The 25283-nt window shown below is 40.8% G+C and overlaps 2 protein-coding genes across 4 annotated transcripts in view; one reads left to right on the forward strand and one right to left on the reverse strand.

The window, feature by feature from the left end:
• The window catches only part of BABAM2 (BRISC and BRCA1 A complex member 2), a 397283-nt gene extending 390769 nt beyond the window's left edge, over positions 1-6514 (reverse strand). The window contains exons 1-2 of the mRNA XM_077774132.1: positions 6411-6514; positions 2963-3114 (exon numbers count right to left, since the gene is read on the reverse strand). Of these exons, the coding sequence (XP_077630258.1) occupies positions 2963-3090 (128 nt within the window). The 5' untranslated portion in view covers positions 3091-3114; positions 6411-6514. The remainder of the gene's footprint in view (positions 1-2962; positions 3115-6410) is intronic.
• A 103-nt stretch (positions 6515-6617) lies between these two features.
• RBKS (ribokinase) overlaps positions 6618-25283 on the forward strand; it is an 86782-nt gene continuing 68116 nt past the window's right edge. The window contains exons 1-2 of one of the 3 annotated variants that reach the window (XM_077774131.1): positions 6618-6996; positions 23653-23785. In XM_077774131.1, the coding sequence (XP_077630257.1) occupies positions 6908-6996; positions 23653-23785 (222 nt within the window). In that variant the 5' untranslated portion in view covers positions 6618-6907. The remainder of the gene's footprint in view (positions 6997-23652; positions 23786-25283) is intronic. The other 2 variants (XM_077774129.1, XM_077774130.1) reach the window with 2 other exon arrangements.

A 25283-nucleotide genomic window follows, 5' to 3' on the forward strand; every position in this document is an offset into this window, starting at 1 on the left:
CAGCTCAGGTCATGATCTCATGGATTGTGAGTTTAAGCCCTGCGTTGGGCTTTGTGCTGACAGCTCAGAGCCTGAAGCCTGCTTCAGATTCTGTGTCTCCCTCTCTCTCTGCCCCTCCCCCGCTCATACTCTGTCTCTCTCCCCTTCAAAAATAAACATTTAAAAAAAATTTTTTTAAAGAAACATACAAACACAGGTATACATTAGGTATAAAGATTTAGATGCCATGAGAGAAATAAAGATGAACTTCTATTTTTTTTAAAAATCTTACTTTGAATAGGTTTTTACCTATCTATTACTCTTATGAGTCAGATCTAGAATATAGATACCCAGACCTCATCTCTTCAAGAGCAAGTAGCCATACACAGAAATAAGATGAGTTATTGTGGTCTCCAGAAATCAAGTCTCCTCATTTTATACCTTTTGCATATGCTATGTCCTATAGGGTCTACCCCTTTGAGTTCACAGAAATCACAAACACGTACCCCATTTCTTGTAACCATGAGTGCTACTGATCTAAAAGAAAGAGACAGGCTTAGGCGACACACTAAAAAAGAAGCCAATCTTTTCCCAAACCCCGCCACTGTTTTGCTATAGAAACTTAAGGAATGCACACACAGTCTGATGTTAAGGATTGAAGAAAGAATTGTTAACGAGATTCCAAAGAACTTTCATGAATCTTTCAGACAAGTACTACATAAAAGGCACCACTAATGCTCTAGATTACTAAGGCTTCCCACATCATTTTGCACGTAGCAACTTTGTTGATATAGGGATAGGTATCTGCATTCCTGGTTTAAATCTAAAGAAAGTACATTCCTTAAGTACTAAATGCCATTAATGCCATTTCAAATCTTTTTCACAAAGCTAGTCCAGACCAGGCCAGGTCTAGTGCATTCATTTTAAATGTATCATCAGATCCATCATTTGCATTTAAACACTCAACTAAACATTCAGGAATTGGGGAGTCTTGGAGAGGGAGTCTGCAGAAAAGAAGCGAAGTGACTGTTGATGAACCCAACTATTCTCTCAGGATACTGACACAGGGAGTAAGAAATTCAGATTACATCATCTTACATAAGCCATTCCCCAGTCCTCTATCAGGTCCTCACCACCTCTGAAAAAATATCCGTGACCAAATGAAGAAGAAAGACCTATCTCCATGTCCTATCCATTCAGGACAGTAAACATCTCTGGTTCATGGGTCTGGCTTCTTTTGAGGACAGTTTTTCTAAGCTATAATTCACATACCACAAAAACTGCCCTTATAAGGTGCATAATTCTGTCATTTTTCACATATTTACAGAATTGTGTAACCATCACACTATCTAATTTTAGGACATTTTTGTCACCTCCAAAAGAAACCCCATACCCAATGATTAACTGAAGAGAATACCAGATCTTTTAAAAAACAACCTACTATTCCAACAAAGTATCCAACTTAGTCTTCTTTACCAGACTGCTAAAGAACGTAAGGGTATACCCTTGTATCTAAGTCTTCAACTTATTCAAAAAAACCAGCAAGACTTAGAGAAGGAAAAAGAGCATAAAAAGAAAAGCTAAAAGAGAACCAAGAATGTGACATTTCTAGTAAGAAAGTGCTCAAAAACTGATGGGGGGATGTCAAAAAGACACAAAAGCCAACTTGACAAAGCTCCCAACAACAAAACTAAAACAACTGAACAACAAAATAAATGAAGACGATCTTTGACTTATGACCCAAAGAATAATAAACACCTAAGAATGCATACTGACATAATTAATAAGTGAATAAATAAGTAACTGGGGGAGAAGGGATAGTGCTTCCTTACAGCAGAATTCAAATTAATACATGTGAGGGGAGTACAGGAAACAGAAAATCACTCTTAGACCAGCACCATAGTAATAACATTTGCAGGCAAGAACCATCAACAGACGCTGAAATTAGTGGACAAAAGTACGACGAGGAAGTGAACGTGTGCACAGTCTCAAGGTGTCACTTCCCAAGATACTTACCAATGACAAAGGGAAGATCAAGTTAACTTTATGGTGGAGAAACCTGAGAGATACGTCTTACCGGAGCGGTCAACATCAACATAACAGTAACAGGACATATGAATCTCAGGTACTCCCTGACCTAATGCCCTGAAAATCATACAATTCTATAGTATTCCTGCGGGGGNCAAGGGAAGACAGTAGACAAGCCCATACTGAGCAACATTTTATAAAACAACTAGTCAGTGTTATCTTCAAAGGTGTCAAAATTGCAAAAGACAAAGAAAGACAGGAACAGTCACAGGTTAAGGAGTGACAACTAAATTCAGTCTGGATCCTGTCCAGAAAAAGGACATGCATGCGTGGGAAAACTGGAAAAATCCAAGCAAGGCTTGTCGAACAATTAACAGCGTTATAGCACCATCAATTTTCTGTGGTTATTTTGTAAATTCACTATAAATCTAAATTTATTTCTAAATAGTAAGTTGAGGCTTTTTAATGCAACATTTCCAGGTGTGAGATTCAACTGTTCCAAGCCCATTGTGACTCATTCCAGCTAGTTATTATAATTTTCCTATTAAAAGAGATTATCAAATGATGTCAGAATCAGAATCCCAAACCCAACTCTTATAGTACCTTCTGGATTGCAGCAGACATAACAAGAAAACAAGTCAATGAATGAGAAACACACTTGCTAAAAACCACAGGGCACACGGTTAACAAAGAGATGTGCCAAAAAAACAAAAAACAAAAACAAAAACAGACACGAACACTCTGATCATAAAGCAATGGCCCACAACACAAATAAAGCAACTTGAAACATAAAATGTCAAGAACTGGACAAAACCAACTGCACCAACATGTGATAAGACCACGACTTGATGAATTTCTCTGGTGTTCAATTTTTATGAATCTGATGGGAGAAGTTTATTATTAGGTAAAGGCTGGATTGGTTCTGATACATTATTGAATCAGTTCTGGTACATACCCAGATTTCAAGTCAGTTATCCTCAAACAGTTTGTAGCGTCCAGTCCCACTTTTCCATTGCGAACCACACTAGATATGAATGGGGAGAGCATTGGAGAAATTCGGTTCAAGGCCACTTCTGGGGACATTTTAACTTGACTCGCAAATCACCACTGAAAGCAGAAGGAAAGAACAGCGGTCAAGGTATCCAAAAGAACTAGATATGACAAGTTTCCTGAAAACTGGCGCAGTACATAGTATTCATTCTCTTGAATGAATACTTCATTTCCCGTCATACAGCAGCCTCTTTCAATGATCCTCCTCTGTTGCTCACCTCCTCAGGGCATAGACTACATCAATGCTTTTCAGGGACAGAAGCAATCCTTCAAATCCAATTCCCTCCTCCTTTACAAAGCTGATTTCTACACTGCCACATACTACTTAAAGCTATCTTAACAATCAGCAGCTCCCACTTTAGTTGAAGCTTAAGAATCCTTCACTGACAATCCCCTCCCCCAACACACAAAAGGTACACACCATTAAGTTAGGAATTTTCCCTCTGTGTCCCCACGAGAAGAAGGACTTGATAATACTGTATAAAATTTGAGAATACGTATAACCTACTTGCAATTGTTACTTACTAGAAATTATTTACTTCTGATCTACTGTCCTCCACAGGGGACATGGAACGTCCTAAGCTTTGCGACCTCCCCCATGCAAGGACCATGTGTGGAATCCTAACAAAAGTACCTGGCACATGCTAGGCACCCAATAAAAATCTTTTAGTAAATAAATGAATGAAAAGACAAAAAGTAGAAAAATATTAAGGTATGGAGAGAAGATAATATGCCCTCAAAAAAACTGGTAGAAGATAAGGTATCCACAGAATATATGTAGCAAAAAGCTACTTAACAGTTAAATCATGAAAATATACACTTATCCAGATACTAAGCAACACAAACTCACATGGATCTACAAGACTTTGACTTTCAGGCACTAAGAAGTACTTATATTGAAAATGCAAAAGTAAAACCAATAAATCATATCTATATTATTTGGAAACCCATGGGGCAAGAGAGAGGGAATGCATACATTCCTCTAAATAGACTTCTAAATGAGAACTTCTACTTTCAGAGGTGCATTAAGTTCATTTAAATAATCACGTTCTTCCTCAGTCTGAAAGGATTACCCCACATCAAAAGCAAATTAATTTCTTGGAAGTTATAACTATAAGGAAATGATGTTCTGGTTCTAGTTTTCATCTGTTTTACCATATGAGTACTTACAGGTCTCTGCCAAAATAAATGTTACCCAGTACCTGTTTTAATCACTTTAGATAGTAATAAAGGAAGGCCTGCAGTGACGTTTCAGAAAATAGTAACATGGTGACCTAATATAGCAATGACACTCAGAAGTAGCTTTGAGGCAGTAAAGGCTTTATATTTCTGTACTCAAACCTTCCTTTCTGCAAATGTAAAACAAGCTCCTCTTCCAGCCACTTATAGGTGGGAGATGATCTCCCTCCACCATTTTAATGTCCCCGCGAAGTAGGAATAAACATCTAATGCACTGTATTTTTAACCATAAAAATCATGTTATACATTTTTATGATACCACCACTTGTAAAAAGCTTCCAAATACATTATCACAGTTGATATTCACAATTCTGGGCAGGAAGGCAGGTATTAGAATTCCCACTCTACAGGTGATAGGAATAACTTCTGTGATTTGTCTTTGAACAGTGTACTAACCCTTATTATCATCTTGAAGCTTAATTTTTTTCCTATTTTGCAACATTTCCACTCTTACTTCTACCCACTGATGTCACAGTTCTTGAAAGGAGGCTTATCTAGATCATATGCAAAACACAGAAATACTCATCTGGAAAAAAAAAAAGCAAAAGGATCTCACCTACATTACAAAATTATTCTTCCATGCTTTTTCCCATAATACCGATCATTATTTTACCTCTCGTTTCTATGAAAAATGGAAACAATCAACACATTCTGAAAAATCTACTGAGTATCAGGCACTATATTACCCACCTCTACCTGTAATTTCATGTACTTCCCCCCAACAACCCTGCTCTCTGATTATTATTGTTCCCATTTCACAGATAGGAAAACTAAAGCTCAGCAAGACTAAGTAAGTTATTCAAAGGCACAAACCTAGCAAACATAAAGATCAGAATTCAAATCCAGATCTCCTTTAAAGTCCCTATACCCATCCTCCCCTCAAATAAGAATGTACAATTGCAACCACCAAGAGAAAAGCATCAGAGCGATTTAAGTATACACCCTATAAAATTTGAACAAAAAGTCATGAATTTGAACCAATGGTTGCTTGACAACGAGAAACACATCTGACTACACGCTGGTCTGCTGCCGAAGATGGCCTGAGTGATCCACTAGTCATATCCTACAGGGAAAAAACCTGCACCAGAAGCCAAGTTATACTTAAGGTGACAATAACGCATCCCAATTCAACAACTGTCATGACCTCAAACTAACACCTGAAGGAATGAATTCGTTTCAGAACAGTTACAATACCACTTTTTTGGACAGTGCAAGATTTCCTGCAGCATTAAAATCTGTTTCAATTGTAGGTGTAGTGACTTCTCTAAGAAGGGAAATAAACACTCCCAAACCAGCGGTCACCAAAGAGCCGAAGCTCTTCGGTGTGATCCTTTTGAGCCAGGGACGTGAATGCGGGATCATTCCCAATACGAGCTTTTTCACATCATAGTCCTATTACAGCTCCCAGGTAGGCAAAAAATTTAGTGGCCAGCCTCCTCCGAATGCTAGTTGTGCAATGTGTATTTCCTGATTTTGACGTATTACAAGAGGAAAATGCAGCAATACAATTTTTACAGGGTCGGCTGCCCAAAATAGGGTCACATAAGGTCCTCTGATGGGTAGCCTGGAGGCTACAAAGACGTCTAAAGCATCGTCCAGTATCTCGCAATTAAGATGGGATGACAAACACGGAAACATGTGCCCTGCTGACGTCATGAAACGGAAAGGGGTGGCGTCCTGCTGCGTCACCTCAACGTCATACAGCGCACGAGGGAAGTTAAGTGGGGAAGCAATTTCTCCAGGGGCAACATTCGAGAAAAACAAGTCGTCTCATACCCAAAGAATGACTACCCCATTCTAGGGGCCATCTAAAAAGGGATACTCTCCCTCTCCCAAACTGTATGATCCCCTCACCAGGCCGGCAGGAGGAAGGAGTCTGAGTTTAACGAGGGACCAGGGAAGCGGGCTAAATATGCAAAAAGAGCAACCTCTGGCCTTGGGGGGGGCTCGTTCTTGCGGGAACCAGCGTGAGAGGGATGAACAGGGCATCTTTAGAACGGGGGCCATCTCTACAGGAAGAGGCGGCGAGCCTGGGGCATTTTTAAACCCCGGTCCTCAGCGCCACCTGTGCGACTCGGGATCCAACCTCCCCGCACCAGCCCCAGTCCAGGTACCTGGAACTTAGTCCGATCGGTAACCGGCGACTACGTGGGGTACAGGTTACCCGAGCGCGCCCCCGACTGACGCACCGACCTGCGCGCGCACCGCGGACCGGATGCGTGCGCGCCCCCGGACGTTCCGCCCCGCCCCCTCTGCGGCCCGCGAGCCGGGCGGCGTGCGCGCCCCCGGACGCACCGAGCCGGGCACTCAGAAAGGCGTCCCCGCAGTGCCTGAAAGGTCCTTACTCTGCGCGGGCCTCGTGGGTGGCGTGTGGCGTGGAGCCTGGAACTCTCAGAAGCGCCCTGTTACTAGAGGCGGTGCGAGGAGACCATCCCGGAAAAAACGGAGGGCAGCTGGAGGGGTGGGGTTATTTCGGGCAGTCAGGTGGGCGACCCGCAGAGGCGTCTGAAAGGCCCGCGTCGTTAGGGAGCGTAGGAGCGGCATTTCTGATTACGGGGTCGGACAAAGGGCAAAGGTCAGCCTCCAGTGTGGAGAGCACCTCCTTTTGGCCATGGAGGCATCAGGGGAACCCGGCCGGCAGTGGCAGGAGGAGGTGGCGGCGGTGGTAGTGGTGGGCTCCTGCATGACCGACCTGGTCAGGTTAGTCCGGCTCAGGACACGGAGCCTGCGGTCGCGGGAGGGGGCGGACTGTGCGTGGCTCCGGGGCTCCGGCGATAGTGCTCGCTTTTGGGGTGAGCTACAGGTTTCCCTAGCCCGCCGCCTGCCTTACTGACGCCGAAGAGGCAGAATTTGGGTTTGTAAAGGTAACTCTTAGGTCAGGGAACGTAGAGGCCAGGGTGCAGTGAAATCTCTTCCTGTTACTAGAAGCCCTGGAAAGACCTGTCCCTGTTTGCTTGACCAGGCTGCTGAACGTGGCCTCTGCCTAGCCTAAGTAACTTTGGTTAAGTCGTTTCATCTCCCAGAACGCGCCTACCTCCCAGGGTTGTTGGAAGGACTAAGTGAAGGAAAGTGTTCTCTGTATGTACAGTGACATTTACCAGGTTGGATATTAATTCGTCTAAACTTGAATGAATGGAGCAGAGGTCAAAAGGCGATCGGTCACCTTTCACCATATTGATTGTTGGCATTCCTGCAATAGTTCATATTTACACCTTGCCTTTTAGTATTATATGTATCAGTATATGGAGTATCTTATGACAGACCAAGAGTGAATCAAAAACCCATAAACACAGTGTTTACAACCATTAAATAAAAATCATCCGATCATGAAAATATGCTAAATGAAGATAGGATGGAGAGAGTCTTCAAATTTTTCATTATTTAAAATGAAAATGGTGGAGTACCTGGCTGGTTTATTAGAGCACGCTACTCTTGATCTTTGGGTTGTCAGTGCAGGCCCCACCTTGGGGATACAGCCTACTCAAAAAAAATAATAAAAGAAAGGAAGAAAAAAAAAGAAGAAAATGGTTTTTCTGATTATAAAAACAATACATGTTCATTGTTTTAAAAAATCAGATATTCCAAGAATATCCTACAATTCAGATTGCTTCCATTTAACTTTTTTGTGAAGAGCTTTTCAGATATATTTTTTACATTATAAAGATTAAAAACAGGCATACTACAGTAAGACCGCATCCAACCTTCCTTTTCCAAACAATAGCAGAGAGCCTGGAGATTAATAAAACAGGCCTTGGGACAATCAAAATAAGTCACCAAATCTCTCCACCATCTATGTTTTGTTTAGAAAATAGTTCTAGAGTCTACGTAACCAATTTAGTCTTTCACTGCTTAAAATGTTTATAAACTAAGTCATCAAATTTCCAAGAGTAGAAAGGGAGAGACTGCTAGGGGCAGATACAGCAATTGACAAAATCATACCTTTATTTTATGTTGTTAATTTATTTTGAGAGAGAGAGTACAGGAAGGGCAGAAAGAGAGGGAGAGAGAATCCCAAGCAGGCTCTGCACCATCAGAGGGCTCGATGCTCAAAAATGGTGAAATCATGACCAGCTGAAACCAGAAGTCAGAAGCTTAACTAACTGAGCCACCCAGGGGCCCCCAAAAACCAATACTTGTATAGGTGCAGTGGCAGAAGAATAAGAAAGCTAAACAATTTTCCCATGCACCCTACATGAATAAGTGTCAGGGTTAAAATTCAGAGCCACTTTCTTCGTAACTTAAGAGATTTCTGTGAAGCTTGACCATCAGATAATAAAGATAATTATACTTTATAAAATGAGTGCTCTTCACACTTTGGAGAGGGTGGAGTGTCAAAGGCATCTGTCATCTCATGTTAGCATCAGTCAGGATTTTATAATCTTTTTTTAAGAGCTAGAGGAATTATTTATCCCAGCCCTTCAGTTCGTAAAGGAGTAAAGTGAGGTCCAGAGAAGAAACTCGTATGTTGTATATAACCTTTCTAATTTCCCTCATCATTTTCTTTCTTTCATATAACCAGGTTTCTACTCTTCCCATGAATCACCAGTAAAAATTTCATTCCCTTAGAGACTATTCTCATGACTTTTCTGCAAACTTTTTATGGTTTCTGATTACTCCTGCATCTGAAGACCTTTACAAAATACCTGAGTATAGAATTTCATTTAAACCTTACATCTGTGATAGACTTGGCCCAACTTTGATAGTTATGGTACTTATCACCATTGTGTTAGTTTCCTATGGCTGCTGTAACAAATTAACACAAACTTCGTGGCTTAAAAAATACAAATGTAATTCGGTTGTGGAAGTCGTAAGTCTGACACCGAGCTCACTGAGCTAATTCCAGGTGTCTGTAGGGCTGCGTTCCTAACTAGAGGCTCCAAGGAAAATCTGTTTTCTTGCATTTTCCAGCTTCTAGAGGCTGCCCACATTCCTTGGCTCATGGGCCCTTGCAACATCTTCAAAGCAAGCAATGGTCAGTCAAGTCTTTCTTACATGGCATCAGTACGAGGTTCCCTTTCTGCCTCCCCTTCTACATTATAAGAACGCTTGTGATTATATTGGACCCGAATGGATAGTTTAGGATAACGTCCTTATTTTAAATTAGCTTCTCAGCAATCTTAATCTCCCTTGCCATGTAACATAACATTCACAAGTTCTGGGGTTTAGGATATGAATGTCTTTGGGGCAAGGTGGGAGGGGAACAGCGGGGACATTATTCTGCCTACCACATTGATTAAGCTTAAAGTCAAAAAATCTTATAATACTTAGAGCTTGGGGGATCATGGAAACCCATCAGTCCACCCTCCACATTTAACAGGTGAGGCAACTAAGAGAGCTTAGAGGACTCACTCCAACTCACACAGCCAGTTAATGGCACAAGGAAAGTTAGACCCCATGTTTCCAAGCTTTATCCTTCCATTATATCATTCTCCCTCTAACTCTGGCTGATACTGATTACCCTTTGCATCTATGGTTCACTCGAAAGCTTGTAGTCTCTGCATTCATTGTTTACTTTGTTAAGCTGGTGAAGAACAACTAGGGATTTATAATTTTCAAATCTGAAGATAGTATCTTCATGACGGTTTCTTACTTTATTAGTTTAACTGGAGCCAACCTGGACCCCCATGCGTATACTGTAGAATCACTTGAGAAATAAAACTTCTTCAGTAACTAAGCCCTCTTTGGACGGTGTCCAAGTCCAACTTACTTTGTATATTACATTACTGTGTGCCAGACACCGCTAATTTAATCAATGAGCTACTTTTTTCATGTCTGATTTCAGTTTCCTATGAATAGTAAGCTCTGTGTACTAATAATTTTAAAATATCATTAGCTCATCCAACATGGTAAACAACGAACATTATTTAATACCCACCTATGTTTATCATTATTCTCTTCTTGAACAGTCATGTCTGAAGTTCCACAATGCAAAGAGAAATCAAGCTTGTTCTTGTGGAAAATTAAGTCAGACTTCCTCCAAAGACAGATTTCCGTGAAAACCCACTAACAAATGAATGTTTTTAGACATTAGGCTTAGAGATCTTTGTTAATCACGCTTTCACTGATAACCTATTTCTTATGACATGAATTCACCCGTTTTTTAAATTGTTCATTCAACAAATACTTTATATGAAGTCAGATACTTGACTAAGTGCAGAGGATGCAGCGATGAAAAACACAGCCAAAAACCCCTGTCTCATGGAGCTTACTTTTTTTTTTAAAAGTAGGCCCCACAGTCCATCAGCCAATGTGGGGGCTTGAACTCACAACCCTGAAATTAAGAGTTGTGTGTCATACTGACTGAGCCAGCCAGGTACCCCTCATGGAGCTTACATTCCAATGAAAAAGACAGTAGTAGTAGAAATAAGTAAAATGCATAGTATGTTTGGTAAATGCTAAGGAGGAAAATAAAGCATGAAAGGGAGCTGGAAGTAGTAATTATTCTAGATCATTGCCCACAGAAAGCCTCACTGAGAAGGTGATTTTGAGTAAAAACTTACAGGAAAGGAAGAAAGCTGTACAGATACCCAGGGGAATAGCATATGCAAAGGCCCTAGGGTGGGAGCATACCTCTTATGATCAGTGACCAACAAGGAGTCCTATGTGGCTGAAGAAGGAAAAACGGAAGAGGAGAGGGTAATTAATGATTAAAGGATGTTGGGTCATACCCTGAATAAGATGAGAAGCCATTGGAGGATCAGCAGAGAGATGACCTAATATGATTTGCATTTTAATATCATCACTGTGGAGGCTATGTGAGAATAGACTGAAGGAAGGCAAGGGCAAAGGGAAGACCAGTTCAGAGTCAGTTACAAGAATCCAGGTGAGAAATGATGGTAGCTTGAAAGCAGTGCAAATGGGAAGAAATGAGCATCTTTTGATTATATTTTGAAGTCAGAGCTGACAGGATTTGCTGAGGACTAGAGATAGGTCAAGGATTATTCCCAACTTCTGTGGCCTTTGCAAGTGGAAAGGGAAGCTGACCTTTGCTGAGATGTAGAAGATTATAAGCAGAGCCAGCTGGGTACGGAGAGGGCAGTATCTGGAGCTTAGGGTGGATGTGTGAGATTTGGCATGTCTGTTAGACATCCAACTGAGACCATCGAGAAGACAGATACAGGAGTTTGGAGTTCAGAGGGTAGATCCAGCTGGAAATATTAATTTGAGAGTCATCAGTGTATTGATGATTTTTGAGGCCATGAGGCAGGATGAGATCACTGAGGGTCTGAGCTCCGAGGGCACTCCCAACATGTAGAGCATACGTTTTTTACATAATTTATCTCCTGTCTCCAGTCTCTCCATACCCCTAAAACTCGCTTTGAGACAAGTTTAATACAAACCCATGTTTACATTTCCATGACAATAGACTATGATGTCAGCTAAAACCCTATGCTATCCTTTACATGCTCCAATTAAAAATGATGGCTTGAGAGATAAGGTTCATGTTCAACCAAGCATCTAAATTTAATCCTTGGCAAGTCAGGAAATGATTGCTTAATTCTCAAAAGATTTTAATTGGATGGCAGAATAGGTGAATTTAGAAGCTTTTCAATCCAAAATGGATGAAATGTTGGACCTGGATTACTTAGAGAAAGAAAAAAAAAAGGCCAAAACGTATGGCATACCTAGAAAAGGTTATGTGGTGTTTTAACATATTACAGTAACCTCTGACCTGCATTCTCTCTTGAAACCTCAGAAACCTCTTGACTTGTCATATACCTCTCTTTTGCATCACACTTTCAGTAAAGTAAAACCCAGAGGAATGTTGATCTGAGGAATACCCTGCATTCCCAATATTAGAGCAATAGAATGTCCTTTATTATTCCTTCTGCTCCTGAAATTGGTCTTGAAAGTTGCTTATCAGTTACCAAAATTGGTATTTTGGTAAATGTTTCTGTCTACCAAATACCCTAACATCAGAAGAAATCATTCATGGGAAATTTGCTAACTCTGGTCCCTTCGAGAGAAACATATATTACAACGTAAACTACATGTGACAGAGCCAGCCCACTTACCATGTGGAATTACCAAGAAGTCCCTTTAGTAATCCATTCCTTTGTCAGCTCTCCATGCCCTAGTGTCTGTATTCTAGGGAAAGGAAGAGTGGGCGGGTTTCGTGATGAATGTCGCTCCGGAATTTTGGTTACTTGTGTATAGTATTCAAAGACTGAGACGGGGGCGCCTGGGTGGCTTAGTCGGTTAAGCGTCCAACTTTCACTTAGGTCATGATCTTGCGGTTCGTGGGTTCGAGCCCTACATCGGGCTCTGTGCTGACTGCCAGCTCAGAGCCTGGAGCCTGTTTCAGAGTCTGGGACTCCCTCTTTCTCTGACCCTCCCCTGCTCACGCTGTCTCTCTCTTAGAAATAAATTTAAAAAAAATTAAAAAAAATAAAAAAAATAAAAAGACTGAGGCAGTCCTGAGTGCTAGGGATACTGCAGTTAGTAAAACATGGTCATTGCTCCTGAAGGCAGACACAAAGGTGGATCATTGTAGTGTAATGTGGTAGGTGCCTCAGGTTCTACAGGAGCCTATGGAAAAGTGCCTGGATGGGAGGCCTCCTGGGCCAAGTTTTAGAAAATAAGCAGGAGTGCCTGGGTGGCTCAGTCAGTTAAGCATCCAACTTTTGATTGCAGCTCAGATCGTAATCTCGCGATTTGTGAGATGGAACCCTCGTTGGACTCTGCGCTAACCATTCAGAGCCTGGTTGGGATTCTCTCTCTCCCTCTCTGCCTCTCCCCCACTCGCGCGCACAGATGCGTTTTCTCTTTTTTTTTTTTTTAAAAAAAAAAGAAAAGAAGCAGGTTCTAACCCAGCAAAAAAGAGGAGGGGAATAAGTACACTGTGGCCAGCTGGGATAACACACAGAAGTAAATCACAGGTGTGGGTATATGCAGGATGTGCTGGGGACAGCAGCTACTGGGTTTAGAGTGTCAGGTGTAAGATATAAAGGGTGCCTGGGTGGCTCAGCTGGTTAAGTGTCCGACTTCAGCTCGGGTCATGGTCTCATGGTTCATGAGTTCAAGCCCCACACTGGGCTCTCTGATGTCAGCACAGAGCCTTCTTGGGATTCTCTCTCTCCTCTCTCTGTCCCTCCCCCACTGTCTCAAAATAAACAAACAAGCTTTAAGAAAAAAAATAAAAGATAAAAGGAAGGACTCCTCAGCCATGCTGAGGTGATTGGATTTTATTCTGTAGGCCCTGGGAACCAGCAAAGGGCCCAAAGTACAGAAACAACATGGTCAGATCTGTATTTCCTGTAGCTCACTTGCTGTCAAAGTGAGGATAATCCCCATCCTAATCCATCTCACAAATGTATCGTAAAGCTCGAGTATAATCCATTCTTGATTATTCATGATGATGGGAATGTGGGAGAAGCATGAGCACCACAAACCAAAAATAGTAGATAAGTTAAAATTTTTAATAATTGATTTCAGGATACATTATTTTTTGTACGCTGATTTATCTTTCTAATTATATTTCGCTTAGGATAAAATTAATTCCATTTGTATTCCTTTAACCTACACCAGCAGATGGCAGGAAGAAGTAGCCTAGATAATTACAATGTGGTGACAGAAGTCATTTTGAAATTTAAAGTTTACTATAATTAATTGGCAAAATAGAAAATAAAATACCGGTTGTGTAGTTATTCGTCACTATTCATACTTCGCTTGTCTTCTTCACTGAAGTAAAATGTTTTCCATCAGGAACTTTGATCAGTGCTTTAGCGTCACCAGCTCCTTCTCTGCTCTATTTTTCTGCATCCTGATTTACCCACACACCTTATGCCACCCTGCAGTTGTCCAGTCCCCACTTGCTAATCCCCCATCCATGCACATTATCACTCCTGCCCTCTCCTCTCGCAGGTGCTAGCTCCAGCATTAGCTCCTTCTGTACCTCTCTATCCAGGCTTCTATTCTTTCTTCAGAACGTTGCTCAGACGGGAGTAAGGAAGTCTATGTATAATTGCTCAAAAAGATTAGTTGGCATCAGGTGGCATTTTAATCTTTAAATATGCTTTTCCTACTTGACCTATTAGGCTCTCCTGGTGCCATCTGTACTCAGTCTTCAGTCCTGTACGAGAGACATGAAAGAGGGTGTGGCCCCTTTTTGTTTCTGACCATATTCCTGTTTAATAAATGGTTTACCTTTCTCCTTGGGCTACATGTACACAGCACTTTTGCCCTGCTCTCGCCTCATCGCATGACTTATGTACAGAGGCATCTGTCATCCCAACTATTTGTAGAAGTGTCTTTTAAAATATAGATCATTCATTTAAAAATATTTACTTCTGACCATGATGGAGTGACTAGTACCAGACTTACTGGTACCATAAACACCTAGAAAATGGGGTATATAATGGATAAGATAAATGAAGCAGCTGTTACAGATATTGGATAACAGGCATGCTATCCAGTAAAGAAAGGAAACAAACAGGTGAGTCCTGGAGGCACATTACTGACCATGGCACAGAGAGAAGAAACTCGGGGGAAGCATGGCAAGTATCAGTGAGGTGAGAAAACGAAGTTCATAGCTTAGGGAGACGAAGATGGCTAGAATTTTTGTGAACATGTACTGATGAGGAAGGAACTAAACAGGGAAAGGTCCAAAAATCTGCATAGGAGTCCCCTTGAGTCTAAATACTAAATGGACATACATAGAGAGAAACTCCACAAAGCCAGGCCATTACTGGAGAGCTTTAAGCTGAACATTTCCCAGGTACTGCATTCTTTTCGGCCAGAAACATTATTGAACCCCTGGAGCATTCAGTAGAGATCCCAGAAGGACAACTTAGTAAAAGGGGTAAACTTGCCCTAAAGTAAAGACTACTCCAAACTCTTCCTAACAAATCACAAAAACAATCCTTAAAAGGATCAAACAAATCCACAAATTACTTAGCTGCCCCTAAAAAGCAAAGTCCAACCTTTTGGAAAAACACAACAAGATTAAGACACTCAACAGTATAACATTTGAAATGTTCAGGCTCCAATCAAAAATCAATAGTCATGCAAAGAATCAAGAAAATGTAATCCATAACCAAGGGGAAAAAAATCAGTCAGAATTGACATAGAGAAATGGCAGGGATGGTGGAATTAGCAGAAAGGGATTTTAAAAGAACCATTAATTGCTCAGTGATTTAAAGAAAAACATGAATATAGTGAGGAGAAAAGTGGAAGATATATAAAAGAACCAAAAAGAAGTTCAAAAATTGAAAAATTCATTTGATGGGCTTATCAGCAAAGTAGACATTGCAAAAGAAAGGATCAGTGTACTTGAAGACAGTAAGAGAGCATCTAAACTGAAGCATAAAGAAGAAAATGACCAAACAAAATGTACAGAGCCTCTGTGATAGGAGACAAGGAGTCTATCATTTGTGTAATTGGAGTCTAAGTAGAGAAAGAGCTTGAATATTTCAAAACATATTTGAAGAAATAATGGCTGAATTTTTTTCAAATTTCATGAAAACTATAAATGTATAGATCTAAGAATTTCAATGAACCCCAACCAGGATAAGCATACTGCAAACAACAAAACACATCGTAATCACATTCCTGCAAACCAATTAGAAACTCTTAAAAGTCTCAGAAGCAGATATTACATATATAACAGGACAAAGATTGAAGTCAGGCTTCTTGTCAGAAACAACGCAAGCCAGAAAAAAAAAATGAAATATTTAAAGTGCTTGAAAAATGAACTGTCGATACAGAATTCTGTATCTTTCCGATATGAAAGGGAAATAAAAACAAAAACAATAGCTGAGAGAACTTATCACCAGAAACTCACACTGCAATAAATATTGAAGTTCTTTAGGTGGAACCAAAATGATACTAGATGGAAACTCAGATCAACCCAAAGGAATGAAGAGCCCAGAAATGGCAAGTACAAAGACTTACTTCTCCTATTTCTTAATCTCTTTAAAAGGCAATTGGTAGAGGCGCCTGGGCAGCTCAGTCGGTTAAGCCTCCAACTTCAGCTCAGGTCATGATCTCACGGTTTGGTTCGTGGGTTCAAGCCCCGTGTCAGGCCTCCGCTGACAGCTAGCTCAGAGCCTGGAGCCTGTTTCAGATTCTGTATCATCCTCTCTCTCTGACCCTCCCCTGCTCATGCCGTCTCTCTCTCTCTCAGAAATAAAACATTAAAAATTTTTTTAAATAAAAGGCAATTGGCAGTTTAAGGAAAAACAACAAGCACAGTATTGTAAGGTTTGTATCATATAGAAATAAAATATGTAACAGTAATAGCACCAAGATTACGAAGATAAATGAAAAAACACAATTGTAAATTACACTTATAAGTAAAGTGGTATAGTAATGTTTGAAACTAAGCTGTGCTAAGTTAAAAATAGAAAACTTTGAAAAATAGAAAAAAGGGAGGGGCGCCTGACTGGCTCCGGTGGTAGAGCATCCAACTCCTAAGCATCTCAGGGTTGTGAGTTTGAGCCACACATCGGGTGTAGAGATTACTTAAAAATAAAATCTTGTAAAAAATAGACAAAGGGAGTTAATAACACATCAGTAGTGAACATGAAATGGAATACAATTAATCCAAAAGAAGATAGGGAAAGAGAAATGAGTATTATAATGTCCGATAGTGATACTGATCTGAAGAAAATCTTTGGAAATCAATGCTCCATGAATGTTCTCACGTTTCTGCATGATCAGGACTTTCTGAGCCAAGATCTCTAGCACCAGGATTAAAGACTGTTTCAATGGCAAACAAACCTTGCAAGTCCAAGACCTCTGGAGAGACTTAGGAACTTCTACATTTATTTACATTCTGGAGATTGTAAATCTGGAGACCTCACTGCTCCCCTGAGAGGATCCATTTACATTGCAATGCAAAGGTTACTAGGTCGTGTTTTCTCCTCCTCCCCAGGGAGGAGGAGGGGCAGTAGCTGTATTGGCTCCTATATGAACTCCCAATAATTCATTATTTGGAAGTTCCTCTCATGTCACCCTGGGGGAGATTGGGACACGGAGAACTAATGCAATTGTGAGTAATTAAAAAGCTGTCTGTGATCCAGAAACAGAGTATTCTTTGTCAGAATGAATATGTACATAACAAAAATTGGGAATAGGGACCTCTCCTGTAAGGCGGTCTGGGAAGACCTCTCCGAGGAGGAAACACCTGAGCAGAGATGGGAAGGAAGGAAGGAAGCCACATAAGAACCGAATACAGGAGACCATAACATACTCTCTACATTGGTTCTCCCAGTGCCTAGAATACTTTGTCACACATCAGCAAAATTTAAATAAGGTTCAAGAATATGACATTCTGAAAGGCTGGCCGCATGTGGCCAATATTCTTCATATGTATCCTATAAATTCAAGAATAGCTACATCTTCAGGTAAAATTACTCTTTAGCCACAGACTGGTTTACTAGGAAAAGATAGGATTAGTAGCCAAAATCAGTTTTTAAAAAAAAACAGTTTCAAGCATAATTCAGCTTTCATTCCCTTAAATAAATCCTATGTCTGCAAATTTAGGGTTAGGAGCCACATAATGAAGTTTTGGTTGGTAGGCTAAGTTCTTTTTACAGAGCTAAAAAGAGCTATCACTAAGTTGGTTTGGAAATGACTCTCATTTCTGTAAATGCAACCCACACAAATACTGAGAAGAACAGATACACTTGAAGAATACAGGCGGTAGGAATAATAAATGAGTGTAATGAATTTTAATTGGGCAATAATAGTACAATCCCCTATTATAGAGGCATACAGTGTGTCAGAAGTTTGCAGCCAAAAGACAAAAGGATGGAACAGAAAAAGCCAAAAAGCAACATATTCCTTGACTTTTGGCTGGAGCCCGTATAGAGTGACCTCTTTGGTCAAAAGACTGCTCATCCCTGTTTCACCGGGTCATTCCTTCCTTTGGTATGAATCATCTCTGAGAATCTGTAACAAACACATCATTGTCAAGAAGCTAAAAGCAATTGATTAGTTGTTCTGATAACACCTGTCAGTGAAATAACTCAGTGCACAAAACCCAGGCATGTAAGGAGTTGACAAGTATTATTAAACCTGTTTTGCAAGAGAAGAAGCTGGTTCAAAGAGGGAAGAGCTGTCAAAGGTAATACAATCAGCAAGTGGCTCAGGCCTGCTGCCTCGCACAGGGCTCTAACCACGTGGCCTCAAGGCGAGAAGACTGAGTGGCCATCTGTGAACATTTAGCAGTGTTGCCTCCTGTGCAACTTTAAAATGTGACATTTTTAAAGCTATGAATTTGTTTTCAATTCAAATTGATTTCTTATGACGGGTTTTCTCCCTCATTCAGAAATTCTCACTATTCTTATTTTTAAATGGTAGCAACGGCATATTACTACCAGCACTGCTCCCTCTTTAGTTTCCTTTGAGCAATTTGTCTTTGGCACCCTGCTAAACCTCATATTTGAATTGGGGCGAATCTTAGCATTGCTTTCATCGAGGGGATGGTGCTTTGTGCAGACCCTTGCTTGAACCAGACGTTAATTTCATGATTTTTAAAATTTTTTTTAATGTTTTATTTATTTCTAGGAGAGAGAGACAGCGTGAGCAGGGGAGGGTCAGAGAGAGAGGGAGTCACAGACTCTGAAACAGGCTCCAGGCTCTGAGCTGGCAGTCAGCACAGAGCCCGACGCGGGGCTCGAACCCACGAACCGAGATCATGACCTAAGCGAAAGTCGGATGCTTAACCGACTAAGCCACCCAGGCGCCCCTCATGATTTTTGATAAGGAAAGAGATAAGAAAGCCTAATTCAAAGTAAATTAGGATTTATAATTCAGAAATGCTTCTGCCTGTTGGCAACTGTAATTAACTTTCTAGTGCTCTCCACTCCCAATTCATTTACTCTTAAAAAAAAATCAATAAGCAGTAAACCTTCTTAGTTGGGGTTCAAGTGAAAGGGCACAAGACAAAAGCTTCAGCGCACATGAACTGTGCAGGTCTGTAATCCAGGGAGCAAGAAAAGCCGATACAAAGATGCCTGAGGTGTCCCAACTGGTTGCTTGATGCTGTAGGACAGCCTGGGGAACCGTAACAAAGAAACAGAAACCCTGGAATGGAAAGAATGGCATTGGGCAAGGCTCACTTGGGCAGGTTACACCTGTGAGAAGCCAGCTGGAGCCCAGAAAGAAGTGGTGGCCAGAAAAAGACGCAAGGACACCAAATGTATCTGAAGTCCTAACCAGTGGCTTCCCATAATGCACAAATATATTCTTGTTGCACTTACCTTTCTGCATGAACTTTTGCTCCCTCTCTCCACCCTCTGCATGGACGCTTGTCATTAACATTTCATTTTCTGCACATTTACATGTCCTGTGAGAAGCCATATGTATATCTTTTTTTCTTTTTAAAAATCGTGAGTTGGGGAGGTCCCCTCTACTTGCTAGATTCTGCCTGATTCATGAATCGCTTAACAAAGTCAATTTGATCTTAAAATACATAAATCAGATCATACTAATCTTGTGCTCTGACAGGTTTGTTTGTCTGTTTCACTCGTGTATTACTTGCATCAGGGTTAGGTCTTACTACATTGCCAGTAAGTTGATTTTGTCCTGTAGAGGTAAACTGGAAAACACGGATAGAACATTTGTTGAATTAAGGAAGGAGTGAAGGAATGATAGTATGAGTTCTAGTCACAGTTCCTGCTTAGAGGACAGGAGTGGCTGCTAATATTGGGAACGCAGTGGGTGAGGTCTGGTAAAACATGGAATTGTCATTGCGAGACAGTTGAACATCCCTGCCTGTCTTCTTCCCCTTCAACACCTCCACGTCTGCAGTTCAGAAGTAAGAATGTATGTATTCTCTCTTACACTGGAGAGACAGAAAAGAGATGTAGGGGAGGAAAAACAATTTTCCCTCTACCCCTCTCAGTTATTGGTTGAGGCCTCGTGAATAAAAGATTAACAAGAGAAAAACAAATTTATTGGCCTGTGTCCCGCAGGTATACCTGGGAGATACCCAGAGGAAAATGAGTAACTCCCCATGGTGATTAGGAATTCAGGATTCTTAATAGGGAAGGGGGAGGAAGGAACAAGGCCTCTTAGAGGGAGGGTAAATGACTTAGGAAAGATGAACTGGCCCTTAAGAGAACAAATAGATATGACAGTGTTTGTGACATTTGTCTTGGGTGTGGTGTTGACTTCTAGCATCCTCTCCTGTGACAGGAGTCCCTCTTTGCTGGTTGATGAAACTCCTAGGGAGGGGATTCATGGCCATTGAGTCCTTTCAGAGGACTGGTCTGTAGGCAGATAAGGGCAGTTCAGAGAAAGCTTCTCCCTTCGTTTCACATGCCTAATGCTCAACATAATATACCAAAGTGGCGTATTCGGGCAGCATGCCCTGTCCTCCAGTCGTATTTTGGGGTGGCATATTCTGCCACCCTTCAGAGACAAGGGAAGACTCGCTTAAAAATTCAGTCCGTGGTTTATCTATACCATGGAATACTACATGGCAATGAGAAAGAATGAAATCTGGCCATGTGTAGCAACATGGATGGACCTTGAGGGTGTTATGCTGAGCGAAATAAGTCAGGTAGAGAAGGACAGATACCATACTTTTGCACGTATAGGAGGATTAGGAGGAAGTTAACAGAGGACCATGGGGGAGAAGAAGGGGAGGAGAGGGAGGGAGGCAAACCATGAGAGACTCTTGAATGTTGAGAACAAACTGAGGCCAGATGGGTATGGGGGGAGGGGAAGGGAGGTGATGGGCATGGAGGAGGGCACTTGTGGGGATGAGCACTGGGTGTTATATGGAAACCAACTTGACAATAAACTATTTTAAAAATTAATAAAATAAACTGCATTTCAGGAAAAAAATTCACTCAGTCAAATATTTTGTTAGCCCCATGCTAAGCGGCAAGCACTCTGGATAAAATGGAGACCATGACAGACTTGGTTCTTGTCCTCACACAGGGAAAGTCTGCAGTTAAAGGAAGGAAGAAAGAAGAGTAGGGCAAAGATGCAGAAAGAAAAGAGAAGGATTCCAAAGGAGTGGGAAACTTCAGTGATGGCTAAATCAGTACAGTGCTTGTGTTAATATAAGTTGTTTAGAAAGGAGTTTAAATCCTAGCCATCTGCTCTCACATCAAACACATACACACTATACCCCCGATTTCATTCCTCCGTCCCATATATATACATTCCCAATAATCATCTGCTGATATATTTTTCATGATTTCCCACAGCCAATAAAAAAATATACGTGATTCAAACCAGTGAATTGTGACCCAGATCTAAGTATAAATATAGTGGAAGTCATAAGTTTCTTTACCGACAGTCTTACTAATTAAGTTATTTGGCCTGTTTTTAGCCACATTGGATATTTTTTTTCTTTTTGAGGTTGTTATGCTGTTTGTAGCAGCATCAATAAGCCAAGAACTCACATAGTTACTCAGTCGCACAAATTACTCATCACTGCCTGTTCATAACAGAATCCTAAAATGTTTAAGATTTCTGATGCAAATCAAAATCTCATCATCACTTGTCATTGCTAAATTAAATGACAGGATAATAACATTACATTAAAACCATTTTTCTCTTGATTGAGTACCTTTTTCAGAAGTGAACCTTGTAGATGGATATTTTTTTTCATCAGTACTATAAATGCATTTAGAATAGCAGATAAAAATAGAACTGAAAAGGGGAGGAGTGGAAAATAATGTTTTCAAATTATTGATGAGTCTCTTTTGAATCTCAAATAACCATATTTGACACTGCACTGCTAGGGAATGGAGTTGTTTAGCCCAGTTTATTGAGACTTTTCGAACTGCATAAAGGAAGTGCACAGGTTGAACTTGGTCGTTCCCAACAGTCACATGTTGTTGGCATCAGTCATCGGTCATTCCATTGCAAACAGGCTGTTAGTGACCTGTAGAAATTGGCATTGTTCTGTTACTCTAATATTTGGAATAAGATACTGGTTTCAAATAGATCACAGCCTAGGTGGGAAATGAATATAAATTGCAAATCTGCTAAGACAGAGTAAATTCTCCATCAGCTTACTGCATGATCTGCTCCCTTGGCCTTTCTTTACCATCTAAAGCTAATTAACCTTTTTGGTCACACCTGCCATCCATCCCACTTCTTTGTGGCCACGCGGTCCTCATGCCACTGGAGCCCAACTTCTTCACGTGCCCAGGATTCTTTCCATTCTCAATCTTCTGTCCTTCAAAGATTTTGTTTCCTCCCATCTTCCACTTTAATGTTATGAAAATCAACCCCAGAGAAAACCTTTCACCCTGACTTTTTGTCTCCTTTAATACTCCCCTCATTAGGCAGTAACAGATCAGCAAAAAAATCCTTAGCTCTTGGCGAAGTCCCTGAAGATGTAGACTGAAACAACATTGGCTAGGAGTTGACAATACTTGAATCTGGGTCGTGCATGCATAGGGGTAGGAAAGTTAATATGCTCTTTTCTCTAATTGTATATGTTTGAAATTTCCTATAGTAAAAATTTTAAACTAAACTTGGTTCTTTAGACTCCATTTTTTTAATAGATGCTGTTTTTGAGTCAGTGCATGAAATGGGTGGTATACAGGATGGACCAGAACACCTGATCCTGTCATCGAAATGCCCCACTTCCACCCCACCTGCGAGGAAACAAGTATGATTCCTTAGTGCCTAGAATTGCAACTTCCCCCTTCTCCTTAGGCACTGAACATGGTTACCAGAATCCGGGTATACTTCCTACCTCTTGTTAAAGTGACCAGATCAATCTGTACAGAAACACACATTAACTTGGTCCCATTTATCAAGTCCCACTGTGAATAAAGGTCTGTGCTAGGCACTGAGAAGCAGGAATCTGAGGTTACCTCCCTCCAAAAGCTCCCCATCATGGAAAACAAAGGCATCTACGAACACCCTGGATGCAGTAGACACTAGGAACTGTCATCTAATGTGGAGCTACAGTAGCATGGCTGTGGGACTGTTGGGAAGTAAAGAATCCTGTCAGCAGATGCATTCTGGAAGGTGATGCCAACTACTGAATGCTATCTCTTTTTGTATTCATTTTTTTAATGTTTGTTTATTTTTGAGAGAGAGAGAGAGAGAGAGCAAGGCAGGGGAGGGGCAGGAAGAGAAGGAGACAGAGGATCTGAAGTGGGCTCTGTGCTGACAGCAGAGAACCCGATGTGGGGCTTGAACTCATGAACCATGAAATCATGACCTGAGCTGAAGTCAGACACCTAACCAACCGAGCCACCCAGGTGCCCTGAATGTTATCTTAAAGGACAAGATAATCTCTGCTTCTGTTTGCATTTCTGATTGCTAAGACCAGAACTCCTTCAGAGAACCTTCCCTCTCTCTTCAGAGGAACTTAAATTGATTGCAGATACCAATGTGCCTTTTTTTTTTCTTTCTGTTTTTAATTTATGATAGCCTTACTTCTCGTCTGCCCAAGACTGGTGAAACTATCCATGGACATAAGTTTTTTATTGGCTTTGGAGGGAAAGGTGCCAACCAGTGTGTCCAAGCTGCTAGGCTTGGAGCAAAGACATCCATGGTGTGCAAGGTAAGTGTAACCTACAGTGGAGAAGATCCTAGAGTCTGGTTTTAAGACTTGAGTTGATTGTTTTTATTTTTTAATGGTTTTAAAGTGGACAATTCAGTGCCATTTAGTACATTCACAATGTTGTTGGACAACCACCATTCTCTTTAGTTCCAGAACATTTCTGTCTTTCCAAAGTAAAATTCCTTACCATTAAGCAGTTTCTCCCCATCTCCCCCCACCCCTACCCCCAGACCCTGACAACCACCAACCTGCATTCTGTCTGTGGATTTCTCTACTTGGGTATTTCCTAGAAATGGAATCAGAGGATACATGACATTTTATGTCTGGCTTCTTTCACTTACCATAATATTTTCAAGGTCCATCTACCTTACAGCATATACTATTTTATTCCTTTTGTGGTGGGATAATATCCCATTGTATATACCATAATCTGTCTATCCATTTGTCTATTGATGGACACTTGAGCTGTTTCCGCCTTTTGACTATTGTGAACATGCTGTTGGAAACATGCATGTACGTGTACTTGCTTGAATTTCTAGGTTGTTTTTTTTTGTTTTTTTTTTTTTGTAGTTCCTTGTTAAAGATTTAAATAGGAGAGGATAATCTTCCTTGTCCTTTAGATTGCTGTCTACCTCAGTGTGCTCTCTGGGAAGTAGCAGTCCTCAAATAACTTAATTCTGCATTTCTTTAACCTACCGGACTCCCAAGTGAAGGGTGAGAAGTGAGAGGAATTTGCTTGCCCCACTGAGTTTCTGTATACCAGCTTCAAAAATTAATCCTGTTTTTAGCAGTTTTCACTGCAACACAGCTTCTGAAAACTCGGTATAATAAGTGGTGATTCACTCATGTAGCTCTTAAGTTGTTTCTTCTCATGCTAGCCCTTGGATCAGAAAGGAATCTGGGCTTTAATGAACTACCCATAGTTCTGTTTGCAGGTATCTAAGGAAATGACACATAAAATATAGTAGCCCCTATTTCTGTCCATCCGTCTGAAATTGTTTGAAAATAAGACAAAATTGGCTGTCAAAGGTTCAGTGTTTGTGTGTTTAATGAAATGTTAAGATGCTTGCATCACTGGTGTAACACAAAAGATAGTTTACTTTAGGAAAGCTAGACTCAGTCTACACAGTAAAGGATAAGAGGAATCTGAGAAATTGAAAAGAATGAGCTCTCTCGTGTGGGCTGGGTCATTTTTACCAAAATGTCTCTGAAATGTCATTTCCCAGTGCATGCAGCACTCTTCTCTCCACGGGAGTCTTTAAATGATGTACAAATGAGAAACGATTATCATTTCATCTGCTAATGAACTGCAGTTTTATTTCTAATTTATGATTAACACGATCTAATTCTCATCTGGCTGTTTGGTCAAAAACATCAAGTGAAGCACAAGATTCAAAGTAAGAAACCCTTATTTGCTAAGGTTGAACTCTTGATAGATTTTAAGTGTCAGTTAATCATCCATGAATTATTGATGACCCATTACGTGCTAGGAATTGTG

Source organism: Crocuta crocuta, unplaced genomic scaffold, assembly GCF_008692635.1.
Source record: "Crocuta crocuta isolate KB4526 unplaced genomic scaffold, BGI_CrCroc_1.0 scaffold246, whole genome shotgun sequence".
NCBI classification, from domain to species: domain Eukaryota; kingdom Metazoa; phylum Chordata; class Mammalia; order Carnivora; family Hyaenidae; genus Crocuta; species Crocuta crocuta.